The sequence below is a fragment of the Lolium rigidum genome, unplaced genomic scaffold (assembly GCF_022539505.1).
Source record: "Lolium rigidum isolate FL_2022 unplaced genomic scaffold, APGP_CSIRO_Lrig_0.1 contig_62128_1, whole genome shotgun sequence".
Taxonomy (NCBI): Eukaryota; Viridiplantae; Streptophyta; class Magnoliopsida; order Poales; family Poaceae; genus Lolium; species Lolium rigidum.
The window spans coordinates 15,708-32,460 of NW_025901150.1; the positions used below are offsets into that span (position 1 = coordinate 15,708).

At 45.7% G+C, this 16,753-nt stretch overlaps 2 protein-coding genes across 2 annotated transcripts; one reads left to right on the top strand and one right to left on the bottom strand.

Moving 5' to 3' along the window:
* Positions 1–844: 844 nt before the first annotated feature.
* LOC124681945 (anthocyanidin 5,3-O-glucosyltransferase-like) lies at positions 845–2,387 on the top strand. Its single transcript, XM_047216716.1, has one exon. It carries the CDS (start codon positions 960–962, stop codon positions 2,385–2,387), a length of 1,428 nt encoding a protein of 475 aa, XP_047072672.1. The 5' UTR covers positions 845–959.
* A 2,800-nt stretch (positions 2,388–5,187) lies between these two features.
* Positions 5,188–14,992, bottom strand: LOC124681944 (respiratory burst oxidase homolog protein A-like). Its single transcript, XM_047216715.1, has 14 exons — positions 14,278–14,992; positions 14,020–14,179; positions 13,882–13,930; positions 13,065–13,178; positions 10,847–11,269; positions 8,232–8,615; positions 8,062–8,157; positions 7,872–7,987; positions 7,391–7,558; positions 7,148–7,307; positions 6,675–6,872; positions 6,464–6,592; positions 6,212–6,290; positions 5,188–5,975 (listed from the first exon to the last, which is right to left on the bottom strand). The coding sequence occupies exons 1-14, from the start codon at positions 14,990–14,992 to the stop codon at positions 5,866–5,868; spliced, it is 2,901 nt and encodes a 966-aa protein (XP_047072671.1). The 3' UTR covers positions 5,188–5,865.
* Between the last annotated feature and the right edge of the window lie 1,761 nt (positions 14,993–16,753).

Below are 16,753 nucleotides of genomic sequence, written 5' to 3' on the forward strand. Positions count from 1 at the left end.
ATCGAATAAAAGTTTGATTTTATATCAGGTCTCGACTCAAGAATTGAGACGGCTGGCTTTTTTTGCAGGGAAATATGAGAGCTTTATTCAACTAACACCACACCTGAGTCATCAGACTGAATGATGACAACCAGAAAATCATATAACTCCTGAGACTAGTCACAATAAAAGTATCATACACTAGTATCACGCACATGATACTAATTTATGATACTATCCCCACAATGCATAGTATCATAAGATAGTACTTCATCCGTCTCGGTTTAACAGGCACGCACATTGATTTTTTTAAGACAAACTTTGACCATTGATTTGGTTAACAAATTATAAATTTTATCTCTCCAAAATCTATATCATTAGATTCGTATGAAAAAAGTTCCAATGATATAATTTTTGTGACATATGTTTCTTATTTTATTGATAAAAAATGGTCAAAGCAATTTCTTATAGTACGTGTGCGCATGTTAAACTGGGACGGAGGAAGTATCATAGTATCATCATAATTATTGTTTTCTAAAATCTCAATACAAATTTGTGTATATGATGTGTTTGCCATTAAGTTTTCTAGTTTTATACGGTATCATATTATGATATCACTCTCATCTCTCACCTCAATACGGTACCAAATTTTTTTCAACATGGCATGCATGATATTACTTATAAATACTCTTATTGTGACTAGTCTGAGGCGAGAATGCACAGCCGTATTCGTTGCATTTGTATTCAAGTGCAGATTGTATCTTTAGCACCATTGATAGCAACCGAATAGTACAAATAACGATACCCATATCTCGATCGAAAATACGCAATCTACAAGATTTAAAAGAAGATGCGGAGATAGCCCTAGCCTCGCCAGACCTGAACGAAACTAATACTGTTAGAATCCCAACGCAAATATATTACTCCGCATCTGGTTACGTGGTTCCTGCGTAGATTCGCAGCGTGCACGAAGACCGGCCATGGGAGACACCGTGGTTCTGAACCCAGGGCTGGGCGTGGGGCACCTGGTGCCCATGGTGGAGCTGGCCAAGCTCTTCCTGCGCTGCGGCTTCGCGGTCACCGTCGTCGTCAACGGGCCTCCGGCCGGCAAGGAGACGGACACCTCGGCCGCGGTCGCTCGAGCCGCGGCGGCCAACCCATCCGTCCACTTCCACGTGCTTCCGACGCCGCCTGACGTCGACGCCGACGGCACGGCGCCAGACGCCGCCGAGGCGCCCAACCCTTTCGTCCTGCTGCGCCGCATGAACGCCCCGTTCCGCGACTACCTCCGATCGGTGCTCCCCTCCGTGCATGCCCTCGTCCTCGACATGTTCTGCTTCTGCGTGGACGCCGTCGACGTCGCCGCCGAGCTCGGCCTTCCGGCCTACGTATTCTACACCAGCAGCGCCAGCAGCCTCGCCGTCAACCTGCACCTCCCGCACATGCAGGCCCAGATCGGCGCCGCCAGCTTCGGCGAGATCGGCGACGCGCCGCTCTGCTTCCCGGGGAACCGCCCCTTCAAGCCCACCGAGCTCCCCAAGCTCGCCCTCGACCGGAACAACGAGGTGTACAAAAGCTTCCTCCACGCGTTCGAACGGATCCCGGAGTCGTCCCGTGGTATCCTCGTCAACACGTTCGAGTGGCTGGAGACCAGGGCGCTGCGCGCGCTCCGGGACGGCGCGTGCGTCCCCGGCCGCGCCACGCCGCCGGTGTACTGCGTCGGGCCGATGGTCCCGTCCGGTGGCAGCAGCGAGAGGAAGCAGCACGAGTGCCTCGCGTGGCTGGACGCACAACCGGAGAGCAGCGTCGTGTTCCTCTGCTTCGGGAGCATGGGCACCTTCTCCAAGCGTCAGCTGCAGGAGATCGCCGTCGGGCTGGAGAAATCCGGGCAGAGGTTCCTGTGGGTGGTGCAGACCCCGCGCGGCGACACCTGCGGCCCTGACATGCTCGCTGGCGCACCGGCCGATCCGGACCTCGCTGCGCTGCTGCCGGAGGGGTTCCTGGGGAGGACCGGCGGCAGAGGGCTCGTGGCCAAGTCGTGGGCGCCGCAGGCCGACGTGCTGCGCCACCGCGCGACGGGCGCCTTCGTGACGCACTGCGGGTGGAACTCGACGCTGGAGGCGATCGTGTCCGGGCTGCCGATGGTCTGCTGGCCGCTGTACGCGGAGCAGAGGCAGAACAAGGTGTTCGTCGTGGAGGAGATGGGCGCCGGCGTGGAGATGGCTGGGTACGACGGGGACGTGGTGGCCGCGGCGGAGGTGGAGGCTAAGGTGAGGTGGGTGATGGAGGCCGAGGGCGGGCGGGCGCTCCGGGAGCGGGCCATGGCGGCAAAGGAGAAGGCGCGGCAGGCGCTGAGCGATGGCGGAGCGTCGCAGGCCGCTTTCGCTGAGTTTCTGAAGGATTTTTAGTGTTTTCTAGATCTGCGTTATAGTTTCCTGAAATTCTGAAAACCGTGTCACATTTTTTTTTTAACAAGGATCCAGGGCCTAGAAGACCCCAGAACAGCTTTCATTCATCACACGTGGCAGGTGCAAATTACAAAGAAACCCCTTTACATCTCTCGCACTGAGAAACCTGAAATCTGAAGAAAGGGCTTCTAGATATGGAGAAAACACCCTAGGAATAAAAGCGAAAACGCAATCAAGTCCAAGGGTGGCGCCGCCACAGATCGTCGGCGAACTCAAGACGGAGATGTCGAGCTCAGGTGCCAAGATGCTCAACAGCACACTTCCGACGCCGTGTCGCAACCGTCGGTCGCTTCTCCACCTCCGGGGACGAACCACTTGGCGATGAAGCAGCGCCGAGCTCCGGCGATCGACACGAGAGAGAACCTCCACACTGGAGGTTGAAGTTGGGCCGCCATGCCGGCCAAGGATCACGTCGCCGAGAGACACCGTGTGTGACGCTCGAAGGAGCCCTAGGAGAGCAGCTCCATAGCATCTCTCAGGCAGACGACGTTGTAGAAGACGGAGAACAGAGACACCGCAGCCACTTCCATCCTCGCCTCCACGGCAGGCCAGGGAAGATTGACTCGGGACTCTGCTCCATCTCACGCAGCTCGGCAGAAGCCAGGGACCGCCATCCAGATCCAGAGCCCCTGGACGCCTCAACTCCTCGCCACCATGGCCGGCTAGGAGAGAAGCAACAAGGAGCTGTGCCGCACGGATCTTGCCCTCCCCCTCGCCACCATGGCCGGACAGGAGAGCAAAATCGCTGCAGCAGCATCTTGGATTGGCAGCGCCTGGAGTCACCACTTTATTGGGGAGGACGGCGTCGCTCTTCCTCCAGTTTTGCTCCAGGAGCAGAAGCAGAGCAAGAAACGACCCTAAAACCTGCTGGATCTGGCGACGGAGATCCAAGGCACGGCCTCCACTACTAAGCAAACCAAAGAACGGCATAGAGCAAAAAAAAAAAAAAACAAGACAGAACCTAAAGATCTACTCCTAAACTACCCTGGCGCCTAACCTAAGCCAGCTCCGGCCGGCTATTCCGGCGGAGCAGCTGTCGGCGGCCGCCAGAGGAAGAAGAAAACCAAGAACACTGTAGCTTGCTTAGAGCGGAGAGGGGGAAAAAAATAAACCGTGTCACATGGAAACCATACTTTGAGATTTCTGTGCATGGATTCGACGAGCCGTCGTAGCCTGGGCCAGTCGGCTCGACCGTCACAGCCAATCCTGATATTTGTTTGATTTCTAGAATTAATTTTTATAGGTATTTTTTCTAAACATTTCTTTGCACTAGATTTTCTAGGATGTTTTTCTTGTCATTACAGTCCTAAGTTTTTCCTAGTGTGAATTAAATAGGCCACCATATCCCTTCCATCTATCTTATACTAATCACAATGGAAAGTATGGTATTAGTTTGGATATACGGTATTAGTTTTGGTGTGCCTATTTCTTAATAGATTGCGTTTTTAATCAGATGATATCATCAAATCTCATTTGCAACTCATGTTGTAACTGATAATTAGCACGAATCACAGAGCAAATCTAACAATGTAGAACAACTGAGCACGAGCTTAGCTAGCAAATTTGTATTAATTTATGATAGCACCCATGTAATTCATACTATCGTAAGGCAAAATAATAATTTAATCTTATTTAATCTTTTATAGAATCACAATGTAAATTTTTGTACATGATGTATTTGTTATTAACTTTTCTAGTTTTTTGTGCCATCATACCGTATCTACTTATGATATCGCTCTCACATCGAGTGAGGATTTTGTGCTCCCGAGCTCCAGTGCTCCTGCTATTTTAAAAAATTCAAAATTATGTTTTTTCGAGTTTTAAAAAAATTGAAAAAATATTTGCAAGTAGGCCATGATTTATCACACAAACGTGCAAAATATCAAATTCAAATACTATGTAGACTGAGCTGTACAAAAATAACAAATGTCTAGATCTGTAGAAGTATGTTTTCAAATCCCCAAATTTTATCATATTTGTCATTTTTGTGGAGCTCAGAATACAAAGAAATTCTTGTCGAGATTTTACATGCCTATGGGAGACAACATTAGCTATGTACAGAAATAATTTCAGATTTTTTTAAAACGTAGAAAATGTAGTTTTTATTTTTTTAATACGGCGAGAGCACTGGAGCTCGGGAGCAAATAGCGCTTTCCGTCTCACATCTCTTTTCATTACTTATTGTGATATATCTGATTTTTTTCCAATATGACATGCATAATAGTACTACTTATGATACTCACACTATAACTAGTCTTAATAAAACCACTGTGGAAACTAGGCGGCCCACCAGGCCTATAGTGCTTGAGTCCCCCCACGATTCATGGTAGTATTATACAAATTGGTGCTATTGTATTTTTATTTTATTTTTGTGAGAAAGGAAAATTTATACTCCATCTGGATCTAAATACTTGTCATAAATTTAGACGTGTTTATTTTGCCTTACGTACCGGCTAGTTGTAGCTTCCCATGGGTGTTCGTTTATCAACCCAGTCCTTGATTCTTACTATTAAATCAGAGATGCAATTTTGCATTTTCTCGGAACATGGAAACTTTCTTTTTATCCATAGTGCATCTGTAGCCGCCCAAGCAATACATCGTTCATCTTCTATGCAGCTTTGGGAAGTAGACTGAGCCACGACACTTGACACTTTGGCCGCAACATGCATGCATTTCAAGTGGGGAATTGATTGAGATGTCTGCCTGTATGCAATAATGCAACGCTCTTAGTCCTTATGGGTTTGTCACAAAAATTGGTTTATGATTCCACACATCAATATGTACAAACATGAGTTGCGAATTAATAAGAGCAAAGAGCCTCGCTACAATAAGAGTTACAGCATCTGTATGTGTAAACATCATCACCTAATAAAAGAATGCTTGCTATTCTCTCGTGGCACAGTACCAACCTACACTACTTACAAAAAGAAATGCAAACTGTACTCCTGTCTGTTTTCAATCTGTGTATAATTACAATGTTAGAACAAACTTTGTTGTGGCCTGACAACTCAGCTGCGTGCAAATATACAGTTATCTAGCTTTGTTCCCATGGTGGCCTTTCCCTGTGTCACCCAGCACATACAGTCGAAACCACAATCCGTATTCAGGAGATCAACATCACCGTGTGAGATGGTACAGAGGGGATGATGCCCTCACAGATGCAACCGAAATATGTACTTCTGAATCCTTGATTGACGTGATATGTATGTAATACCAGCTGAACCCCAGTTTATCTTTCTTGGTGCTCTTATTGTATCTGAGTATCTCAAGCAAGAAGTGTCCACTGGTAACTGGCTGTAGGTGCACCATGAAAGCAAGCACTCCTGCTTCTCTCCCAAATCCAGTGCGCAACAAGCAAAAATGACATACATACAGCACAATCTCGTGTTATTTTTCCTACTATGCAAGTTGCCTGATTTCAGAAATGCTCCTTGTGGAATTCAAATTTTGTTGCACCTTTGGCATTGTATTCGTGACAAAGTTTGCTTAGTTCCTGCGCTAGAACTGGAGCTCCACAATAGAATACACCTGTATGCAGCAATAGAGTAACCATTACCAGATTAACCTAAATTAGTTAGCCAGCCATAACTGTGCTATTAGTTTCCCTATCAAATGCTGAAAGTTGAGAGGCTTGTGTACATTTTTAGATACATTATATTCATGCTGTTTTATGAGAAAATTCATCTCTGATGGATATTATTTCACAGCTAAAAGCATGAGAAGACAAAGCTTTACTAGTATCGGGAGTGTGAACAGTAACTTGCCTATCTTAGCATAAGGATGTTTGGATGCTACTTTAGATAGTACCCTCTTAAAATTTGGTCTTGCAAAATGTGTCCGGACCTGCAAAATCAGTAGATCAGTAAATCATGATAGCATGAAATCAGCTTGACAAACGTGAGAACATGTTTTTTTTCCCACATCTCACCCTAATAACATAGCAAAATTCAAACACAAACAATGCAAATATCAAGACTGGCAAGAGACTGATTGGTGTGCTATAACTCATAACTTACTCGAGTTCCAGAAACTATATCAACTCCATTCTTGGCATGGTTGAGAGCTTGCAGCATTGTGATGAGCGCTGACCGAGCATCCCCTTCCTCATAAACACTTGTGAGATAGTTGTGCATCTCAATTATATTCTAGTAAATGAAGAACGACAGCTGTAAGAACTAAATACTGAACAAACACAATGTCACTTGAAACAGTTTAGATGATAGTTACCCTTTGATCTAGGTCAGCAATCTCATTCATGACTCCTTTAAACCAATCAAAAGAGCCTTGTTCGCGTGTCACCCAATAAAAGTAGGCATTTGTTGTCTTTAAAGCCCTCTTTGGTTTTGAAGTAATCCTCATAAGGGTGTCAAGATCAACATGAGCATTATTGCGTCCGATTGGTGGGTAAAGATCAGTTGAAGCTTCCTGCAGACATAGGTTGATGAATTAGCAATTAGTTGGTCTAGTTTATCATTGTATTAGTAAATATATCACAAAATAACCCACATAGAAAATAATAACCAAATCTTATTATAGTTCTTATTGTAGTTTGGGGAAAGGAAGAAGCCAATTGCAATTTGAGAATATGATAAAGATTTCAGTCTAATCAGAGTTTTATTAAAAATATATTTGCAATCGAGGGCTTTAAGAATCAATTATACTAGTCCTTATTGTAGGAGTGTAAAAAAAGAATCACTTACTTCCTCTTCCTCCATTTTGATGATGTTGTTGATCAGATCTTTCAATATGCTGATGAAAGGAGTTGCACCAATTCCTAATCCAACAAGTAGTAAAACATCATACTTGCTATAGTCTTGTGCAGGAGAACCGTACGGTCCATCAATTAAAAGTTTCGGTAAACTGCGATTTCAGAAAGAAAAAAATTGTCAAATCCCCAATTGCACAAACATATTACTGCTTTTGAATAGGAATAACAAACATACGCTTTTTTGGTTGTCTCGTCTGCTCTAAGGAGGCCACTTTTGCCACTCATTGGTGGCTCACAAGCTGCTGAGAATACGCGCTTGAGCTCTCGTGTCCAGTCACCAAGTTGTCGTACATGGATACTCAGATAATCGTCCCCGGGTGCTGAAGTTATCGAGAAGGGGTGCCTGAAAAGGGTAAAGAGGTATTTAACATTGAATAAAGTATAATGGCTACCTATTCTACAAACAAATTTTACGTTAAGCATACTCCCTCCGTCCCAAAATATTAGGTGCTATTAATTTTTGCTGGTCAACTTATAACTTTGACTATGATTTATATTTATAATATAATTTGATAGTATGTATTAGTGGTCAAAGTTATGCATCAGAGACCGTGTGAAAAGAGTGTGCCTTATATTTTGGGATAGAGGGGGTACTAGATAGTCTGAAGGTAGATTTTTTTCAACTGTAATATATTTACTAGCCTAGAGGCATGTACCATTCAAATGGTGAAACAGCTGGACATTGAACAAACATATACTGTCCACTCTTGTAACGGAATGTTGGAGGCTTTGACATTTGCAATGTCAAAACATTACCAGGATATATGGCCACCTGAAATGTAAGTGTGTCAGCGCACCAAACATGGAAATGTAACTCAAATTTCAATATTATCATGGGGGGCTGACCTTCAACAGCCGGACAGAGTAACTGCCAGACCTGAAGAATCTCAAAGTCCTCTCCCCTACATACAAACCAACAGGAACGGCAAGATACATCCATGTCTGCAAAAGAGATTAGATAGTTACAAAATTATTCTGGTAAAGGGAGTCAAGGAGAAGAAAAGATATAAACTAACCGTTCTTTTGTACCAATCCAGGATAAGGTATACACGCTCTCCATGAATAACAAGTGATATGTATACAATGATGAACAGATGATGAGAGTACCAGAATGCATTGAAGCCAGTTAACTTGTCAAATGGCTTTGGAAGCTTCACTAGGCTACGGCGGAACCACCTGGTTGCTAGAGTAAAAGCGATGAGCATGCAGACAAACATAATAACTCCAGTTACGCCCTCCACTCCTTTGACTAATGTCAAATATGTTGGCTTAGTAGGCCCAAAGTACTGGCTCAGCGGAGCATACTTTACATCTGACGAAGTTACAAGCCTTGGAAAATCACATGCAAGATGGTTTCCTACATGAAGGATAACACCAACCACAATTGCCACCGCAATAGTCTGCAATTACAACACAAGAAAAATGTTCACATTAGCCTAGCATAGGAATTTATGCTAACAGACACATAAGGAACCACAAATGATCACATTCTACGCCTGGATTCTTTCTGTTTATAAACTATTTTCATTTCTGCATTAAAATGTGCTGGACCTCACATGAGCTGTCTTTACATTGACACTGCCCAACTATTACTATCAGCTGATGGCTATCATCATGGCCCATCTGACTTCTGCAATGGTGCCAACAAGATTTTAGCTTCTCTTGTGCCTCTTAATTTATTTGAGTGCAGAGCTTATATACACGTGACCCCGAGGTTGTTTCTTTAACAGTCACGTAGAAGCATGCCTTCAGGATCTTAGCTTGCATGACTAGCTTGTGCAAGTCAAACCTGCTGACGCAAAAAAATGACTTTTCCATAGGTTATTTTTTTTACTCCCTCTGGCCCAAATTAATTGGCGCAGCTTAACAGACGCCAATAAAAAAAATTGACCTGATTAAACTAAAAACAACTAGGCATGCTTGTTGTTTCAGATTCATAACCAATCTTCTAAACTGAACTACTACGGGCCAAATATTTATTGTGTACTAGTAAAATTAGAGAAAGCTTTCAGATAGAAAGTATGCAGGAGGAATCTATTAACTCACCTCTATTATGATGTACCTAATTCCCCTTCCTATGGTTGGCTACTATGTGACAAGATTTCTGGAACTTTGAACGCTAGGGATCAGCCAGCTGTAAAAACGTCTCTCATCAGCCACCTTCCGGGCCGTCCGATTTAGTTAAGTGAGCGAATTCCGTGCATCCGATGCGGTACAAAAACAGTGCGCGTGTAACAACTTTTTTGTAGTATGTAACATCAGTCTCCAACATTTTTTATTTTCTCGTGAAAAACGGTACTTTTTTTTGCCAATGGTACAAAAGTTTCCCGAAAGTAACATTTTTATCTGCGTATCCAATATTTTCAAAAATGTGACATTGTTGTACAATATTTCGCTGCAATGCATCCAACAAATATGTCGAAATTATCCAACATTACAGTGACACGCATGTAACATTGGTGCAAATTTCTCTGTATCATATACACAAAAATCATTGTACCACTTTGCTCATACTTACACAACGAAAATGATGCACGTATGTCACAAATCGTAATAATCATGTGTAACATCGACGAAAATCACCAGAAGTTTTCCTTGGTCAAATAGCAGCAACGCCATAGCCAAGTCGAGCTCGGTGGCAGGCAGGCACACAGGAGCGGAGGCCAGGCATGGCCGAGAACCTCCGGTAGCAGCATTTCATGTGGAGGAGGAGCTGCAGCCTAGCAGCGCGCGGGAGAGTGACATAGGAGGGAGCGGTGGCCGAGTGCACGGAGGAGGTGGATAGCAGCCAGCTGCAATAGAGCGGTGGTCGAGCTAGCTAGCTATTTTGTGCATGCACTATGAAACATAACAGCAGCTACCTAAAGAGAGCGGGCACTGGCAGTTTCTTTTTACATGCAATGCTAGCTATAGAAGCCAGAGAGAGGGAGCACACTAGCTAGCTGAGAGGGAGAGCGTGCTAGCTATGCTTTCTGCGGCAATCGACCAGTCGATGTGCAGGAAGGGCACCCGTAGACACGTTTGGGCTGGTGGTTTGCTCGAAGGTGGGCCTGACAGTGGCAACGCGCGACGTGATGACGTGATGGACGAACCGGCTGATGCATCAGCCGGTTGATAATAAGAGTTTTCCTATATATTACCTTGATACTTACTTGTGCAAACTTTTAAGAAAAAATATGATCATATGTGGCCTACACAAAATAGAGAAAATGGAACTCTGTATTTTTTTGCACAGTAAAAATCCGGTCCTTGTACTATTACTTGGACTGTTTATCTTTTTCCGACATGTTATATACTTTTGTATTCTAGTTTCAAACTTGACATGCAGATACCTGCATACATTCTCTATACGCATGATTTATAATGTACTTGAACTAAAACCACAACAAGAATTATGAAACAGAGGGAGTATTTATTTCTTTCTTTTTTAGTATTTTTGCGATTTTACTATTCATAGAGGAAACACATGCACTCATGCCCATCAAATCCTCAATGATTAGGACATGGGTTAATTCCACAAGATTCAACATGTGATAAAGACAAACAATAATTCTGCAGGAAATTTGCAGGAAATTTATAGGACGGTAGGGCATTGCATAAATCTAAAGCCAATGATAGTCTAAGGACCAACCTTATGGAAGTTGATGTTATCATCAAATGGTAATGCCCGTGCAGCTCTTGTATTCCGCAGCCAAGTGATGGTGTTGCGGCATACAGGTAGAAGGATGAGTGCCATGTTCAGCTTAAGGGTCTCAGCAGCCCCCTTTGCAATCGTTACACAGTATCCCATCACAGTGAAGACATACCGGTTGCGGTATTGGATAAATTTCCAAATGAACAATCCAGCCATTATCGCAATCCACAGTGCAAGTACCCAGAGGCGTTTCCAATTGTCTTCCAGATAGTAGCTTAACTTGCTGCTCATTTTCCGGATAGGGCTCCTTTTCCTTAGGCCAGCAAGGTTCTGACTCAGTGCCTGGCTTGTGTAGCTCAAGGCCTGGCTATAGTTCACATATGTATCCTTCTGCAATAGCAAGGTCTCCAACTGCCAGAGCTGCAATGTAAATCAAAGCAGAGTTTTTTAACGTGCCACAACCATCATAGTATTATGGGATAATTAAGTACTGTGGATTTAACACTGACAGGTTATTGTGCTATCTCAGTGAACAGCTATGACTCATCAACAAGAGAAATATCCTTAGTGATACACTGATACTTCTCAGAAAATACAGGGCAGGTTAACAGTGCACATCAGTCTAAGAACCGAAGTCAAATAGCCCACCAAACTGCAGAAGGCCCCACAAGGTTTTAATTGCATCTGCTGACACACATGACTCCCATATGAGTGCACTATACCTGCTAAAATCTTTTGGAACATGCATTCAATAATTCCATCCTAAAAAAGAGGGGCGTCGAATTGAATATCCACCTGTACAAGTGCTACACTTGGACAGTCTGCCAAGAAAATAAAGGCAGACTAGCGAAGACAAATACACACATAAGAAATTCAAAATAGAGCTTTTTTTGCGAAATAAATTCAAAATAGAGCTAATGCAATGCATTTTCTGAATAGCACAGAAGTGGGGCTGCTGCAGTATTTGAAGTGGATACAATTACTTTCTCTACTAAATAAAACAAATAACAGTTCACACCTAATAAAAGATCAACAGTAATTGTACCCATGATGATACCAGAACAATAATCCTATTAAAAATGAGATTTGACACAAGGCTTGTATGATCAGGGCAATGTGGCTGTCGCTGTCTCAAAAATGCAACATCAGGTAGAATGGTGGATATAATTTGACTATGCAATGCTCCATCCAAACAGAACCAAAATCATTTCAGAAGTAAATCAGGAAGTGCAGGCCCTGCAATAGCCTCTAATTTTGATAGGATAAAAAAAATCAATGCTGTAACATTTCAGAGTGGATGGCAAAATTAAACTATATATTTCTTCCTAGGATTAAGCAACATACAGTTAGATCCGCAAATGGGAAAATCGCATTTGAAGGAAGTAAATTATGAGACGATTTGCACTGAGGTCTGAACTACATATGATCTTTTGCTATGCAGGTGCTGACCAGCTCTGAACATAAGTGGTCATACAGGGAAGCATAATCAGGATTGTTAGTTTATAATCCGTTTTGAGAGTTGCGACTAGAATGTCGGTTCCAACAGCTGGGACATGGTGCTCTTGGTAGTTTTGACAGTCATAGCTGGATATTCTGGTTGTGTCAGTTTTCAGTATAAACATGCTACTCACCATAACATTTTTTGCTAAATTATGTCAATATTGCTTAAAACGGAAACCCTTTGGTGAACTAACATATATGAATATATATATAGTTAGTTATTAATGACGTTTCTTTACTTTAGTCAGATGTTGATTTCTGAAGATCTACCTGCTCTGAGCCCCTATAATCGCAGTTTTATATATATAATTGCAGTTTTATACAGGTTGCAATGGAGCTAAAGCTCCAGAAATTACATGGAGCAAACTGCAAAGCACTGGGAGAAACGCGACGGGGACTTGTATCCCAGACTGACCATCAAGTAAGATGGTCACTGGCACAACCTTTGGGTATGTTAAACAGAAACGTGGAAGAGAACAAGGATAGACTTATCTAAGATATTTGCTGGAGATAGGTGGCAGCATTTGACTCACAGGAATGGTTGCTTTCCGGAAAGAAAAAAAAAAACTAGGCTTCGTTTTTCAGTAGAAATAGTGTTGCTATCTTCTTCTTTTTGATGATTATAATAGTGTTGCTATCTTGACAGCCAGCAATTTCAAGGAAACCAGAGGATAGTGATGGCCTGATAGTAAGCCAGAAGGAATCTATAGTTTACCTCAATGTAGCCAAGGCCTTCCGGGTCAAGTTCCTCCATGATCAAGGCCGCGTATTCTTCTGCTTGGTCCTTAAGCTTTGACAGTTTATTAGCAGACGCACTTAGCATGATGATCTGGAACAGAGCAATTGGCACCTTTAATCATCAGAAACCATCCTTTTCAATCACAACTTGCAAAAGTATGATAAACAAACAACCTGGCTCGGTCCTTTACACAATGGCAACAACGAAAATGATAAATCAAACCTCTAATCCAAAAGTCCCCCTTCTGAACAGATTATAATAACTAATCAACCTGACGTAAATGCCCCTACCAACTACTACGTTCCGGTCTCCATGGACTTCCATCGCCATCCATATAGTAAATTTACGCAACACCCCTTCCATGTTCTAGAACAAGCCGCTATTCAATATCTAGGAAAATTTGGTGTGTGTGGGAGACCGGCCAGAGACGATGCTTTCACCGCCAGCTTTTCGCTGCAGCGACCTCGATTAGTCGGCAGTATATCCCAAGCCACCGGTTTCCAAAATTCTTTCTTATGCGAGAATCCAGGAAGACAAACTTGTAGACAACCAGCAAACAAGGACATGGATACAGCGTCGGGGAAATGGACAGCTCAAATGCTCCAAATAATTGTACCGAAAACTATACTGTAGAAATATCAAGCACGACCAACCAGGTTTAAAGGAAAAGCATATGAAGAACAGGCCAAAATACTGTCAAACAAAAAATTGCAGTACTACTGTAGAAATACCAAGCACGACCAACCGAGTTAAACGGAAGAACATGTGAAGCACAGCAGTAGTAGTACAGTACCTCTTTCACCTCCGCCTCCGTGATATGGCCGTCCGCGTCCTTATCCACCCTGATTAAATGGAGGAGACACATTAGCGAACTGAAACAACGCAAATCAGTTTAGCGGGCTGGAGATTGTAGGGAGCGTGAGTGACGAACATGTCGAAGAAGATCTGTAGACGCGAGTCAAAGCTGTTGTCGGTGATCTGCTGCCAGATCTCGCGCAGCTCGTCCTTGTTGATTTGGTCGACCTGCATCTGGCGTCGGCGGCTGAGCGTGTCGAAGAGCTCCATGGCGAACTCCTTGGACTCCGTCATCCCTGCGCGCGGAACCAAATGCGGGTAGTAGTAAGCGAAGCGGTTCGGGAAGGATTTGGTGGGGAGGAGGAGCAAGGAGATTCAAGCAAAGCTGGTTCACCTATGCATTGCGGGAAGTCTGCGCGGGAGAGGTACCCCTCGTGCGCGAGGCGGTCGAAGTTGCGCTGGACCTCGATCCAGGCCTGGTTGCTGGCCTTGGCGTTGCCGCTGATGAAGCGCAGGCCGCGGATCGCGCGCTGGGCCCCGGACTTGGTGCGGTCGAGCTGCGCGCGCTGGCGGCGCTCGGCGCGGGCCGCGAGCGCGGCGTCGATGCCGGATGAGGGGCCGGCCGCGGCGGAGGGGTCGGCGACGAGATTCGCGCGGCTGCCGGTGCGCGTGAAGCGCTTGGTGAGGTCCTGCGAGAACTGCTTGGCGCGGGACATGGCCCCGGCCTTGAGCTCCTGCGAGAACTGCAGCAGCCGGTGCGAGGAGGTGCGCATGATCGCCGGCGAGCGCGAGCGCGGCGGGCCCGGGTCCGCCCAGCGGGGCGCCGCCGCCGCCAGGGACGGCGACGCGCTGGAGGAGGCGGAGCCCCCAGCGGCCGATGCCGCCGCGGCGGCGGCGGCTGCGGCGGCGGCGGGCTCGACGCTGCGGAGGACAATGGTGTCGTCCTCCTGCAGGTCGAGCGTGACCTCGACGAGCTCCTCGCCGTCGTCGGAGCTGCGGTCGGAGCCGCGCGGGGAGGAGCCGGTGCTGAGGGAGCGCGGCGTGGTGGCGCCCGAGCCCCATCGCGGGCGGCCCGGGGTGGCGCCGCCGCCGGCGCCCGGTGGCCGCATCGTTCGCTGCACACGGCACGCTTGCGGTCGCGGGGCTGCTTCCGCCCGACACAGCTGCGACCCACCGAACTGGTTTGACGAATTAGGGGTAGGAAGGAGAGAGAGAGGGTTGGAGAGATATAGCTCACGCAACAGTCCAAAGGACGGCGACCTAATAAAACGCGCTGGCTAGCTGCTTGCTTAGCTTAAGCTCGGGCAATGCGTCAGTGTGTGGAGAACGGCGCACCCTCGTGCCATGGACAGCCCGGAGAAAAAAGAGGAGGCAGAAAAGACTTTTACCCAAAGGTATATCCCGGACAAGCCGTCGGGGAACATATTATAGTCTATGAAAATACTATTAGCGCTCCTACAGCCAAGAGCTATCTCTACACTAGGCTACCCGCCACGTCAGCTTTTTTTCTCACTCTCACCCCACTCTCATCCCACGGTGTCAGTGCAAGGCTATAGTGTCAGCTCTCACTTCTCTCTCCTCCACATCAGTTTTTCTCTCTCCTCGACATCAATATTTCTTTTTCAGATTACAACATTAAAAATAATGGAAGGAAATTATTTTATTGAACTAAAATTGTTACCGATTACATCATAAAAAAAATTACATAAAAATTTGAAAAAATTACATAATCTAGGCATAGCCCACACATGCTCAATCAAATCATGCTGGAGCTGTGTATACATCGGTGAGTCCCTCATTTCGTTGTCCATCTCGAATCTCTGGCTGCTAGGCTTGGTGGTGCATGGTTGTGTATTGCAGGGCCGACATTGGACTCAACTTGTCTCATAGATGTTCTCCAAATTTGTACCACGCTCATCGTCGATGATCACGTTGTGCGAATGATACATGCACGCATGATCAACCCAAGAGTACGCTTCGAGTAGGAGCGTCCCGAAGCTGCTAGAATGTTGAACCTAGCCTTCGGCACTCCAAAGGCACACTCAACATCTTTGCGCCAAGGCTGATTGAGCGAGCGAGTGAACACTCGCCGCATTTCACTTTGAGGAAGAGTAACACCTTTCATGAACACCGGCCGGAGGGGTAGATGCCGTCGGCAAGGTAGTAACCATAGTTGTACTCGTGTCCATTCACCAGTGAAGTTCACGACGGGTGCTTCTCCCCTAAGCACATCGGTGAACAACGGCGGCCGGTTGAGTACATTGATGTCGTTGTTGGACCCGGCCACTCCAAAAAAGGCATGCCGGATCCAACGGTCATACGACGCAACGGCTTCTAAGATTATGGTAGGGTGCTTGATGTCTCCCCTTGTGAATTGACCGAGCATGAGCCACCGGCGGTTCCTCCATCGCCAATGCATGCAATCGATGCTCCCTAACATGCCCGGAAAGCCACGCTCCTCGGCTTTCGCTAACGACGCCGAGTATCCTCGACGGTTGGTCGACGGCAAAACATCTCCCCGTAACGATCAATGATGCCTTCACGGAATCTATCTAGACAATCGATGAAGTTTGTCTAGCTAACTTAAGCCACTCATCTATTATATCTGCAGCGGCTCCATAAGCTAACAGACGCAAAGCCGTAGTACACTTTTGCAGGGGAGAAAAACCAGCACGGTTGAGAGCATCAACTCTTTGGGTGAAATACGGAGAGTATTCACCCAATCTATCCACAATGCGCAGAAAGAGGGATCGTCTCATCCGGTACCTTCGCCGAAAGTAGCTCGGAGGATAATTGCAGTCGTCGGCGAAGTAGTCCTCGAAGAGCCGATCGTGGGCACCCAGACGATCACGCCTGATGAACTCTCGGCG

Excerpts from the sequence above, each read along its gene's own strand:
- LOC124681944 (XM_047216715.1), bottom strand. The coding sequence starts at position 14,992 with ATGCGGCCACCGGGCGCCGGCGGCGGCGCCACCCCGGGCCGCCCGCGA. Across the intron at positions 13,931-14,019 it reads CTACAGATCTTCTTCGACAT|GGTGGATAAGGACGCGGACG; the intron begins GTTCGTCACTCA and ends CCATTTAATCAG. Across the intron at positions 7,308-7,390 it reads GACGAGACAACCAAAAAAGC|TTTACCGAAACTTTTAATTG; the intron begins GTATGTTTGTTA and ends CTGAAATCGCAG.
- LOC124681945 (XM_047216716.1), top strand. The coding sequence starts at position 960 with ATGGGAGACACCGTGGTTCTGAACCCAGGGCTGGGCGTGGGGCACCTG.